The sequence below is a fragment of the Myotis daubentonii genome, chromosome 10, assembly GCF_963259705.1.
Source record: "Myotis daubentonii chromosome 10, mMyoDau2.1, whole genome shotgun sequence".
Taxonomy (NCBI): Eukaryota; Metazoa; Chordata; class Mammalia; order Chiroptera; family Vespertilionidae; genus Myotis; species Myotis daubentonii.
In genome coordinates, this window is record NC_081849.1 from 30,053,943 (window position 1) to 30,066,695 (window position 12,753).

General features: G+C 38.8%; 1 protein-coding gene across 2 annotated transcripts in view; it reads right to left on the minus strand.

The window, feature by feature from the left end:
- Positions 1–12,753, minus strand: part of DGKI (diacylglycerol kinase iota) — a 396,707-nt gene that overhangs the window by 187,327 nt on the left and 196,627 nt on the right. For both annotated transcript variants that reach the window (XM_059711894.1, XM_059711895.1), the window contains exon 8: positions 10,435–10,551. In XM_059711894.1, coding sequence (XP_059567877.1) covers positions 10,435–10,551 — 117 coding nt within the window. The remainder of the gene's footprint in view (positions 1–10,434; positions 10,552–12,753) is intronic.

The following is a 12,753-nucleotide window of genomic DNA, read 5'->3' on the forward strand; positions in this document are numbered from 1 at the left end:
TACAGTGACCCCAAATTTACTTTCCCTGTCTTTCTCTTTCTAGGAGTTTTATAGACCACAACTTTGTGATTACTTCAACTTGTGATTACTCTTAATATTTGATACATAAGCTTTGAAAAGAACTTCTCTTAGGAGGCCAGTCACAGTTCATTCGTTGAAGACCAGCAAAATGAGATTTAATTAGTGGAGTCAATAATTAATTAGATTGCCATTTTCACAAAGCAAGACATTACTACCACATTGCAGATGTTTTACAGAGTGCTGAAAGCCTGAAATACAGAATTCTTAACTTAAAATTTTATATAGTATATACACATGCATTGCTTGAGCAATTAAGAGTTTTCAAACAGCTTGAAGAAAAATAGATATCTATTCTATCATTTAGAGTATTTTTTTCAAAATAAAATTAGTCTAGAGTACATATATTAACACATCCAAATCAGCAAGATTGAATCTATTTAGCTTTTATTTTTCTTTCGCTTGGACCTCGAGAAAAATAAGTTGATTTATGCCTTTCTCACCAAGGGTAAAGGAAATTTTCTTGAAGCACCATGGTCTCAAAGTTTGTTCCCCCATCAGAGTAAGAGTTTTCAGGTTCTCTGGTTCTCAGCAGAAAAGAGAAATCCAGAGCCCAGGTTACTTCTCATCACTCACTCTAGACTAGCTACCCCTGAAAAATAACTTGGAGCCTTTAAACGTTTAATCAACCAAACGACCCAAGATGAATGCTGGAAACTATTGGTCTGGCCACATCCGTGTCTATTTGATGCTGAGTGGTCCTCCACCATCACTGCACATTGGCCTCACCCGGAGAGCTTTTACGAAATGGCCCCATGAAATATTCTCATTTAATTTATTTACGTGAAGCTCAGGCAAAGGTACTTTCTAAAAGCTCCCCAGGCAATTCTAACATGTAGCCAGGTTTGAAGTAGAAAGGGAGCAGTAAAGAGGCATATACTGAGATAAAGCAGATCTGTGGGATAAGGACCATGAGCTGTGGAATCTGACAGACCGGGTGTTAATTCTGGATGTCACGAGATCGGTGCTACTGGATCTGAGACTTTGGCCAAGACGTTCAAAGTTTCAAAGTAACAGTTTCTTAATTTCAAAATGAAGGTGATAATACCTACCTCAGGCAGAGTTGTGAAGTTTAAATCAGAAAAAGTGTGTGAAGCAGTTAGCCTGGTATCCATCCCATAAGGACTTCCAAAAATGTTAGTTGCCTCGTTCACAGCTGTATATCCCAGCACCTAGCACAAATGCCTGGCACATAGTACGCACTCAAATCATTGTTGAAATAATGAGTCAGTATTATTCAAATGCACAACACTTGCTGAGTCTCTCCTGATTTTAGAAAGGATCCTTAGGAATTGAATGCCTGTCTGCTAACTTCTTTGTTTTTTCCTTTCCTTTATTGCCGAGAGCAATGCAGGACTCACACCAAGTGCTTGCAGGAACACACTATGGTTCTTGGTTCTTGACAGGATTCAATAATTAAACTCTGAGAGAAAGGTCTAATGGATCAGGCTAAGGTTTCCTAAGCTTGCCTGATGATAGAAATCAGAGCTCCTCAGGTGATTATGACAATCAAACATGTTTGGGAAACAGAGTTAGAAAAACACATCAAAATAAGGCTTGATGTCTGAAAACAGAGCAGGCAGGGAACTCAATTCTGATAGGGAACACACACACGAAACAGCCTTTTGTAACACACGTAGCAAATACAAGTGCTTCTGAGCCTCACCGAGCCAAATGCACCCGAGGCCTTCCTCATCTCACAGAACAAGGGGCAAAGACCAAGCGTAGCTGACTTACAGTACCTGGACGCCTCTATGAGAGATCTGTGTAAGCTTACAGCCCTACGGATAGTCAAATAGCAAAAGATAAGCAGTATGGAATTTCACAGCACACCTCAAAATTCCCCGGGCTTCCTCTGGCTCCTGTGTAAACATGTGTCTCTGTCTCAATGTAGGACTTCTTTTAGAAGGCAGCATATAGGGAACTGATGGATATGAAGACAGATTTGGGTTGTGTTTTGGCCATGACAAGCCATCTAATCTGGCTAATTCATAACATTGCTTATCCTGCTGGGTCAGCATCGTTGTGAGAGTTAAATAAGAATGTTTGTGAAGAATGTCAAAATTATACCAAGAAGTTATTGGGTAGAATTGTTAGTGATATATTCAAGAAACCTTTAAATACTTGTCCTGTGTTCTAAAACAAAGCATCCCTGTCATCGAGGGCAGCTAACTCTGTGATACAAAGATGAACTTGGCAAGTTCAACACTAGCAAAACAGAGAACCACTGTGCTCTCACTTGGATATTTGCATTCTTCTGATTCCAACAGATTCGCCCCACTACATTCGGTGCCCACTCTTTTGTTAAAGTCCTAGTAAAACATAAAGGCTTTTTGTTTTTATACCAGGTATCAGGAAGTCTTACCTTGCTGCAGTAATAATCCTATCAACAAAATCTTTATCATAGTCTGACTCCTTCCTGGACTGCTAAGAAATGGCGATGGGTGAATCACTCAACTGTGAATTATCCTTAACTACCTTTTGCTAACCTTCAGGGATTGGTCCAGGTTATGGGATCACAAAGAATCAGTTATAATAACAATCTAAAGAGAAGATATTCCACTTCTTCATCCAAAATAAAGTCTTTCCCCATGATATACTAGACAAAGCTCTGATGGATAATTGGAGGGAGAATCATGGACTTTGTCTCTTAAAGAGTGTTCTCACTCTGCCCTGCTCCAGCTGCACCCTGGGGACAGAGCTAGTCCTGAGAATAGGCAGGCAGAAGGACAGAGAAAACACATTCCAAAGTTAAGGATAGGGTCTCAGCAGCTTCTCGGGTGTATTTGACTAAATCACAGCGAGTATTACCTAACCTTTAGAACTGACCAAAAGAAATGACTTGAGAAAATTTGATGGATATTGTTGGTCATTGCTATTAAATGTGGTGAGTCTACAGCATTTTAAGGTTATCCAGTTAGAAGGAATAAGAAAGGATTCACATGAAGAAGGCCCATACAAGGATAGAAAAGAAGTTGATTGTGGCATTTTTATAAGTAAACCATTGGAAACAATATAAATATTGATCAGTAGGGAGTTGGCTAACTAAACTAATATGTTAAACATGCATTCAATCTATATGTACTAACATGGGCTTTTTCCAAAAATTTGGTTGTTGTTTTTTGTGGGGGTTTTATTTCCCCATTGGGAAAGGTAAGTTTTAAAAGCATTATGTGTAAAATAATGTCATTTATTAAAAGCACACACCACTGGTCTTCCACAAAAAAATCATGTAACACAGGTCTTTCCTTCAGCTCCAACCATTTATACTAGGATTTGAACGTCTTTAACTTGTTTATTCAGTCAAAATATTATCCTCTACCATTTTTAGTACAGAGAAGAAACACCGACATCTGTAACATTAAATATAACTTTGGATGTAAATACACCAACAGATTCAAGCTTGATTCTTAAAATATGATTTTCTCTTAATTCCTTAAAGTTATCTACCTTCTATCATATTTTAACTCCTAGGTCTCTCCAAGTAATTTGGTAATGAAACTCAGCATATCATCCAGGCAGCACCCATTCGCCTTACCATCAAGGTTTCACACAACTCCCAACCGCACAGCTGGTCATGGAGTAGTCATCCCCTTGGAGCCAGGGATCTCTCAACAGAGAAGGATAGTATGTGGTTTAATCCCACCTATTTACAACCTACTTTCCCTGGCTATTATATATTCAAGTAGATATCCTTGGCTCCTGCTCTCTGGAGTTATTTGTTTAGACACAAATGTCACAAATAAAACTAACTTTATATGATGATCCATCTTACTGTTGTTGTCAGTGTGTTCTATCAACTTGCATTGCCCTTCCTCATCCCTCTTCCCAAAAACAAGCCCTGAATCCTTCAAGACCAAGCACAATGACTTTTTCTTTCTTTTTTTTTTTTTTTACATAACCTACGCTGATCTCCACAACTGAAATTTCTTAACCCTGCTTCATGTTTCCACCTTGATTCTACATCTTCAGTAGCAATTAGCATTCCCTGCCTTAAACGTATAGGCCTCTCACTGCCATGGCTGCTGATTTAGACAACCTGTCTTGTCCCTTCCTCTCACCATCTTATGAGTGTCTCTCCTGAATAATGAACACTGATCAAGAAGGCAAACATTCACAGATATCAGAAGTCCACTTAAAAAAAAAAATTACATGTGGCAAAATTCCTCTTCCAGAAATCACATTCTGCCCAATGATTTAGATTGTTGGGTCTATTTTCAGATTAATATCTGATTCATCTTTGGACCTATATTCATCACTGCATATAGCAGCATCTTTGAATGTGGTTAATGAAATAAATGTTTCTTAAACACAATTAAGATTATCTTCTCCTTTATCATATTTTAAGCAGTATCATAGAATGTAGACATGTATATGTATATGTATATAATATATACATATATATATACACACATACACATACAGATATGTGTGTGTGTGTGTGTGTGTTAAAAAACAGACAGCTGTCAGGGGGGAGTGGAAAAGTGGGGACTTGATTAAAGAAGGTAAAGGGATTAACCAAAGAACATATAGTCATAACCCATGAACAAAGACAGCAGTGTGGTGATGGCCAGAGGAAAGGGAGAGACAGGGACTGGGTGAAGGTGGGCAAAGGGGAGTGGGGGGGACTGTAGACATCTGTAATAGTGTCAACAACAAAAATAAAGTTAAAAAATAAATTCTAAAAATTGGAAAAATATTTGATCTGTTGTTCATCTACCTTCCAAATTACCTCCATCATTTCCCAATGTCTCCAATAAATTTTCTAATCTTACTATTTCCATACCATTGTTAATCAGCTGCAACCCATGCCCCACACTCTACAAGCTATGGTTTTGATGGCATCAATGATCTTGTCCCAAACACAAGGACTTTTCTCAATCTTTATTGTTGTTGTTTTTTAACATCTGTGACTACCCTGTATTTCTTCCCATTTCAAATAATGAAACTCTGTGTTATCATAGTTTTCTCCTTATTTTGTAGAACTTTCTGTCTCCTTCCACTATCTAGATGTAAATGCTTACTCAGTCTTCTTGGGTCCTTGTATTCAGTAGTGAATAGAACTTGACTGTCTCCCCTGGGGCAGGCATCATGTTAATGAACATGCAATCCCACTGCAGTGGAAAATACACCAGCTACAGTAGGAGTTCAAAGTGCACTTGGAAGCACAGTAGACGGCAGGCTGTGGCCCCTGTTCTGTCTCTTTCTGCTCTCTCCATTAGACATCTCATGTTCTTTCCATCCCCTTTCATTGCAATACTTGGGTCAGGGATCAATAACTTCTGTCCTGACCCCTGTGTGACTGTCCAACATTTTCATCTGTTGATGCACAGCTTTGCTTGATACCCTGTACTCCTACAAGTCAACAAGAAGGAAAACAAGGGCTAACACCTATTGAGTGTTTACAATGAGCCAGGTGCTAGTCTATGCACTTTATCTTTTTTTGTTTTTTAGCTCATTAGTCCTCATGAAAACCCTCTGCATTAGGTACTAGTATCATTTTTCAGATGAAAAGTTGAAACAGAAGGGTTTAAGTTTTCTGTGATTATACAGGTTATTAAGTGGCAGAGCAAGATTATGAATCTAGGGCCAGTGGTTCTCAACCTTCTTAATGTCCTGACCCTTTAATATAGTTCCTCATGTTGTGGTGACCCCAACCATAAAATTATTTTCGTTGCTACTTCCTAACTGTAATTTTGCTACTGTTATGAATCGTAATGTAAATATCTGATATGCAGGATGTATTTTCAGGGGTCGCGACCCACAGGTTGAGAACCGCTGATGGGCAATCTGACTCATAAACTAGAGCTCTTTACCATTACTTTATTACTGCCCAAGCTCATCATCCATTAGCTTTTACATAGAATTTAGTTAATTGATTAAAGTACTAAATTTAATCAATTAACTAAAGAAGAGGGACTACCCCAATTTTTAAAAATATCGGATTCAGGAAGGGTTGCTATAGAGTAAAACAGTGAATGGCATGGCACATCACAAAGAACTTGATTTCCAGAATCAGAATACCTGGGATCAAATGCCACTTCAAAGTATTTACTATCTATATGGACCCAGGAAATCTGACTTCTCTGTTCCTCACGTCCTCAGCTATAAAGTAGGAATAACAAGATACCGGCCTCATAGGGTACTGTGACGATAGAATGAGATAGTGAATGTAAAGTAAATGTTTCTGAACATATAAATGTTAGCTCTCCTAATTCTTATTATAATATCCTGAATCCTAGAAGACAATAAAAAGGTACGTAATAAAAAAATTGGATTATTGCATCCAGATAGTGAACTGTAAATAACATCTCCCATTAAAAGTAACCAGAGAAATGGCTCTAAGGTATGAACAGGAAACGCACAAGATAATCCTGGCACATGATGTGATTCCTGAAACCAAGGTAGCTAGCAAAAACTTCATGGCTCATAAAATATGGAGACAGGAGTCACCTGGAAGAGGTCCTAATTGGTCAAATATGGAACAATATGAATATAAGAATAATAATGATGCCAGTGAATTAAAACACATCATATGCCATATATAACACACAATGATATAGGTTCATAATTCAAAATTATACTCTGCAAGACAACCACCACAACCATCACCACTCTTGGCCACGTAATAAAAGCTGCTAACATGGTAACTTATTATTTCTTCTGAAAATTTACAAATAAAGGCAAATACTCAAGCATTTGTAATGTACTGGCTGGTAATAAGGGAACAGTCTCTTTTTAGGAAAATCATAGCCAAAAAAATGAAGAGTAAAAATTGGGAAGTCACCCTTTGGCAACCCTAATGAAATGATAACATAGGTAATGATACTTATTAGATAAAACAATAGGTGAAAGGCTAATGGACAACTTTATGACAGATGAATTAGGATGACAGTTCCTGAACTTCCTGGTCAACCTTCACATCACTAAAAGTTAGCAACATGACAGAAATACATATCATCACCCCTGAATTAAACCTGAATCTAATTAAGTTTAAGTATTATTTTACAAGAAACAGGGGCCTTCCGTGAAATCATTTAAAACAATATAAGGATACAATCAACAAAAATAAAAATCTGAGAAATTCCAGATACAGTGATCCAATTTATTCAATAAATGGCATGAAAAATAAAAGAGGGGATTGTTACAGATTAAAAGAGACTTACAATATGTCACCAAAAAAGCACCTGTGACCTCTGGATCTTGATTTGAAAAAGATAACTGTGAAAAAATTTTTTTGAGCCCTGGCCCGTGTTCTCAGTGGTTAGAGTGTAACACAAACCCACCCACCCCACCCCCGCACCAAAGGACTGCAGGTCCAATTCCTGGTCAAGGGCATGAACCTGGGTTGCGGGTTTGCTCCCAGCCTTCAGCCAGGGTGCATGCAAGAGGCAACCAATCAATATGTGTCTCACATCGATGATGTTTCTCTCTATCTCTCTTTCTCTATCTATCTCTATCTCTCCCCTGCCTTCGACTTTCTTTGAAAATCAATGAAAAAAATGTTTTCATGTGAGGATTAACAAACAAACTATATATATATATAGGCAATATATATATATATATATATATACATATATATATATATATATATATATAAAATAGACAATCAGAAACTATTTTAAGGAATTATTAATTTTGATGGGTGACAAAATGTGGTTGTCTTTCTAAAATGTTATATTTTAGAGAAGCAAAATGAAGTGTTTACAGATTAAATGATATCCTAAGACTTGCTTTAAGATACTCCAGTAAAAGAAAAAAGGGGAGAAACTTCTGTTTTCAGGAAGACAGAGTAGATGGGGTGGGACCAGGAGAGAAATGGATGTGGTTATGAAAAGGCAGCATGAGGGATACTTGTGGCAACTGTTCTGTATCTTGACTAAGTCGATGGTAACATCTGGTTGTGATGTACTGTACTGTGATTCCGCAGGAAATCACAATGGCGGGGGGGGGGGGTATTTGTAAAGGGTACAGAGAATCTCTCTGTATTATTTCTTATGACTGCCTGTGAATCTCAAAATAGAAAAAAAATGATTAAGGACAAGAAATTATGGTGTGGTACAGGAATATATGAAACAATAATGGTAGAAAAGTTCATTTTACAGAAGAATCTATATATATAAAAGGCTAAGTGTCCGTCTAACTGGTAGCTATGATGCGTACTGACCACCAGGGGGCAGACTCTCAATGCAAGAGCTGCCATGACATGCACTGGCCATTTCAAAATAATAAAAGGCTCATATGCAAATTGACTGACTGCTGGAACGACCGATTGCTGACATACACTGACCACGAGGGGGCAGATGCTCAACACAGGAGCTGCCCCCTGGTGGTTAGTGTGCTCCCACAGGGGGAGCACCACTCAGCCAGAAGCCGGGCTCACGGCTGGTGAGCGCAGTGGTGGGAGCTTCTCTCGCCTTCACAGCAGCACTAAGGATGCCCGACTGCCGGGTTAGGCCCACTCTAGGCCGGGTTGAGGGATCCCCTCCTGAGTGCATGAATTTCGTGCACTGGGCCTCTAGTTCATTATAATCTTCTCTCTCTCTCTTCACTTGCTTAACATTTTCCATAACAAAAATATTTTTAAAGTTTAGTAAAGGAAACTTACAATTTCCCTGCAAAGTGGTATTATCTTCTGAGTTTCCTAACTGGTCTATCTCCAGTCTTCCAAAATCCGATACCACCAGGTTATCCTACACACTCTTGCTAGTTGTTTCCTTCTAAAATATAATTTTTCCTCTATTACTCTGTTGCTTAAAAGGATAAAGTTCACATTTATAAAAAATGCCCTGCCAGCTAGGCCTTAGCAAACACATACTCCTACCCTACATACACCCTGAATAAATCTTCCACTATAGTCAAGCTAGTCTCATAATCCCATGAATATAATTTTTGGCCCAATACCCTTTCTCATGCCTATCTCCTGCCTGTTATTTCCTCTCTGCTCCACTGATCTAGATCCCACCTATCTTTAAGAGGCAGAATAAAAGCCACCTCCTCTATGAAGTTCTCTGTGATCTTTTCTTAAGATAACTACATGGCTATTCAGAGCAAAGATCATGTATTGCATCACAATGCCCAGTAGCCTTCCTGATACCATTGAGGTTTTTGATGTTGATTTAACTGAATATTTAATATAAAGCTTTTGGAGAGATTTAGTAAATACTAGGGGAAAAACAAAAGTAAAAATATAAAAGAGATCTTAAAATAATACAAAATTGGAAATCAGTACACTTGAATTTCAGACAGTACAAAGTTGTGTATAATACCTTGGGCAACTCATTTAACATCTCTTAGCTTTTGGATCTAAAATATAAAATGAAAGGACTAGAGGCCCCATATTTTAATGTGTAGAAACCGTACTTGTTTCTGGAAAAGATTTCCCAAGGGCTTCTTCCATGGATTATGACTTGGGAAGATTATTACCAAACGTTACTCATCGGCAGAGACTAAACTTCATGTAAAACACACAAAGCAAAACAGTGTCTCTGATCCAACAGTTTTTAAATAAAAAACTGAGTCAATGGGAATAAACTGCATGATGATTTTGGAGCCCACATGAAAAAGGATGGCCACATCATTTAGAGATATTATACTCAGTAAGACTTCCTAAATTCCTGCACCTTAGGGAGGTATAATCTTCTCCCTGTGGCACTGAAAATCATCCCAGAACTTGGAGCTACTATCTAAGATGTATAGTACAAAGGTAGGAAATTTCCTATCAAAGATTCTGACCTTAGGAAAAACCACCAAGGTTTCCCAGAATTGAAGCAGAGACCCTCTTGGAAGAAAGTACAATGAGAACTGAATGCAATGTGAGATTATGTACTAGGAGGCTAAGTTCTACTTGGCCTTAAGTGAGGAGTGTTGCCCTCTAAGCAGACCCTGTGTGTTTAGGAAGGTCACACCCCACAGTCTGCTGTTCAGGTTGGAAGTGGTGGTGATCTCGACCAAACAAGGAAGCCTACACAGTTTGCCCTCACATTCACTTCCTGGGGGTGCCCAGGATGGAAGAGAAGAGAGGTGCACAAGATTCAGCTATAGCCACCACTAGTACTTAAGCAACTCAGGAGAGAACCCAAAGAGAATATCATTTCATGATATTACATGGATGGGAAGGAAATACTCCTGCTGTGGAGTCTGATTTCTTTAGAAGAGGAGGCTGGATCCATGAGAGAGCCCAACGCAGTAAGGTGATGGGCTAATGGGATGAACTTGGGAAGCTGAGCATGGGACCAAGGGGATGAATGAGCAGAGATCGTAGAAACCCAAAGACTAGTCAGAGGGAGAAAAGCAAGAAGCAACAGTTACTGTTTCTCTGCACTGGCCCAGCAGCACCAGGGTCCCTGCAGTTACCTGAGGTTTCTTCACCTTAATGATCCAGGTGGGCGGGACAATAACAGCAGCATGAGCTCCCAGGGAGCAGGGTTCCTCAATTTGATGCAGCATAAAGCAGGTCACCTTATTGTGAAACTAAAGAGAAAACAGGCCAATAAATAATTCTGTGCAAAAGGCAAGGCTGTAATGAGAAGAAGTAAGTACATGGGTACATGCTCATGTATGCACATGCAAACACACACACACACACACACACACCCACACACACACAAACATCACATGCTTCTCATCAACCAGCCCCAGGCGCTCAGAGACCATATTTAGAATTCATTTCCCTTTATAAAATGATAACAAAAAAAAATCAATCTTATAGGACAGGTCAGCTAAAACTTTATAACCCTGTTTTTGTTTCTAGTGCCTCACTTTTATTTTATTTTCTAAATTTGTATTGAATTTATTGGAGTGACACTGATTAATAAAATAAGTTTCAGGTGCACAATACTGTAATATATCATCTGTATATTGTATTGTGTGTTCACCACCCAAAGTCAAGTCTCCTCCCATCATTATTTAGCTCCCCTATCCTGTCTTACTCTGGTAATCACCATACTATTGTCTGTGTCTATGAGTTTTGTTTAATAGGATATTTACCTAAAGATGTTAGTCTTGTAGGTGTGGACGAAAAAATGGCCACATACTAAATCTGACAAGCTCAGGGAAGCCAGCTCTACAAAGTCAGAGACTGAAGGTAACCACACAGGATGGTCCGAACATAAAAATTCCTAACTAAAAGCAAGTCATGGTGAGCAGTCCCGTCCTAGGCCTCAGCTTCCTTGACAAAGGTCAGTTTTTACCTAAGTGAGCCTGTCTACTGTCCTTTCGCCTCTCAGATAACATACCTTTGAAATGTCAGAGTAATCTCCTTTTCCAGACCCCTCAGGGCACACCCACCACAACAGAGGCCACAGAAACCCTCACTGTATCTTGTTTCCTATATACCATCTCTCTGTGCAATAAATGTTCATTATTAACTATCTTGTACCCACCAATAAAAAAGAAGTGTGTGTTTCTCTACTTTGCCTTTTTATACAATTTCAGAGATTTCCCAGCTTTGCTTTCCCCTGCCCCCTTAATCTACCACCCATTTCATGTAACCCCCCCCCCCCGTCTCTTCCTTTGATTCTAATGCATAAAATAAGCTGTAAAACTGCTATTCTCTGGAGCATTTTCTCTATCTGTTGAGATTTTGTTTCTCAGCAATTGTCATCAATTTGGCTCAAAGAAAACTCACAATAGAGTTCTCTACAGCCCTGACCGGTTTGGCTCAGTGGATAGAGCGTCAGCCTGCGGACTGAGAGGTCCCAGATTCGATTCCGGTCAAGGGCATGTACCTTGATTGCGGGCACATCCCCAGTGGGAGGTGTGCAGGAGGCAGCTGATCGATGTTTCTCTCTCATAGATGTTTCTAACTCTCTATCCCTCTCCTTTCCTCTCTGTAAAAAAATCAATAAAATATATTAAAAAAGGAAAAGTTCTCTACAGGTTTGAATGTTTCTTATATTAACTGAGGGTTCTATTAATCCTAACTTGGCCATAACTTTGTTTCATTGGATTTGCATGGTGAAAGACTTGGTTAATTTGGGATAATGTTGAAAAGGAAATGAAGATGAGCAGAAAGGAGGTGCCTAACATCTTTCTCTCTTTTTTCTACCCACAGATGTAAATCCTTCTCAGATGGTCTTCCAGTATAAGGGACCCAGGAAAGAAGCAAGAGCTGTTAGTCCAAGAGGCAACAATGAACAAAGAGATTGCTTCTGCTGGGTTTGTGAGGGCTGCTAAAAAATATAATGGTCCCATTACACTTGGCAAGTCTAGAGTGCTTTTTGTTTTTGAAAGGAAGAAAGTAAATGTAGACTAACAATGCTTTAGAGGCTTAAATCTATTCCCAAATAGATTGAGTGACCTTAGGCCAATTACACTTTCAATCATCTTTTGTGCGACTGTAAAGGGATAATGATGTGTGGTGACATCTGTTTTCTAATAAACATAAAATCACATTATAAGCCTTAACGTTTTAATTATAGTGATTTTCTTAAAAATTTGACATGCTTTCTACTTGGATTCTATTTAATGTGACCACATAATTTATCATCTTCACTAGAACAATTTTAAGAGTGAAAGGGAGTACTGTCAATAATTATCTTGGAACAAAAGATGTAAATTAGGACTGTCTCAAGGAAACTGGAAAATATGGCCACCCCAATTATACCCCATCAGGCAGGTTTTGTCTTCATTTCTGCGTATCTTCACGATCTGACGTGATCCAGAGACTACTAA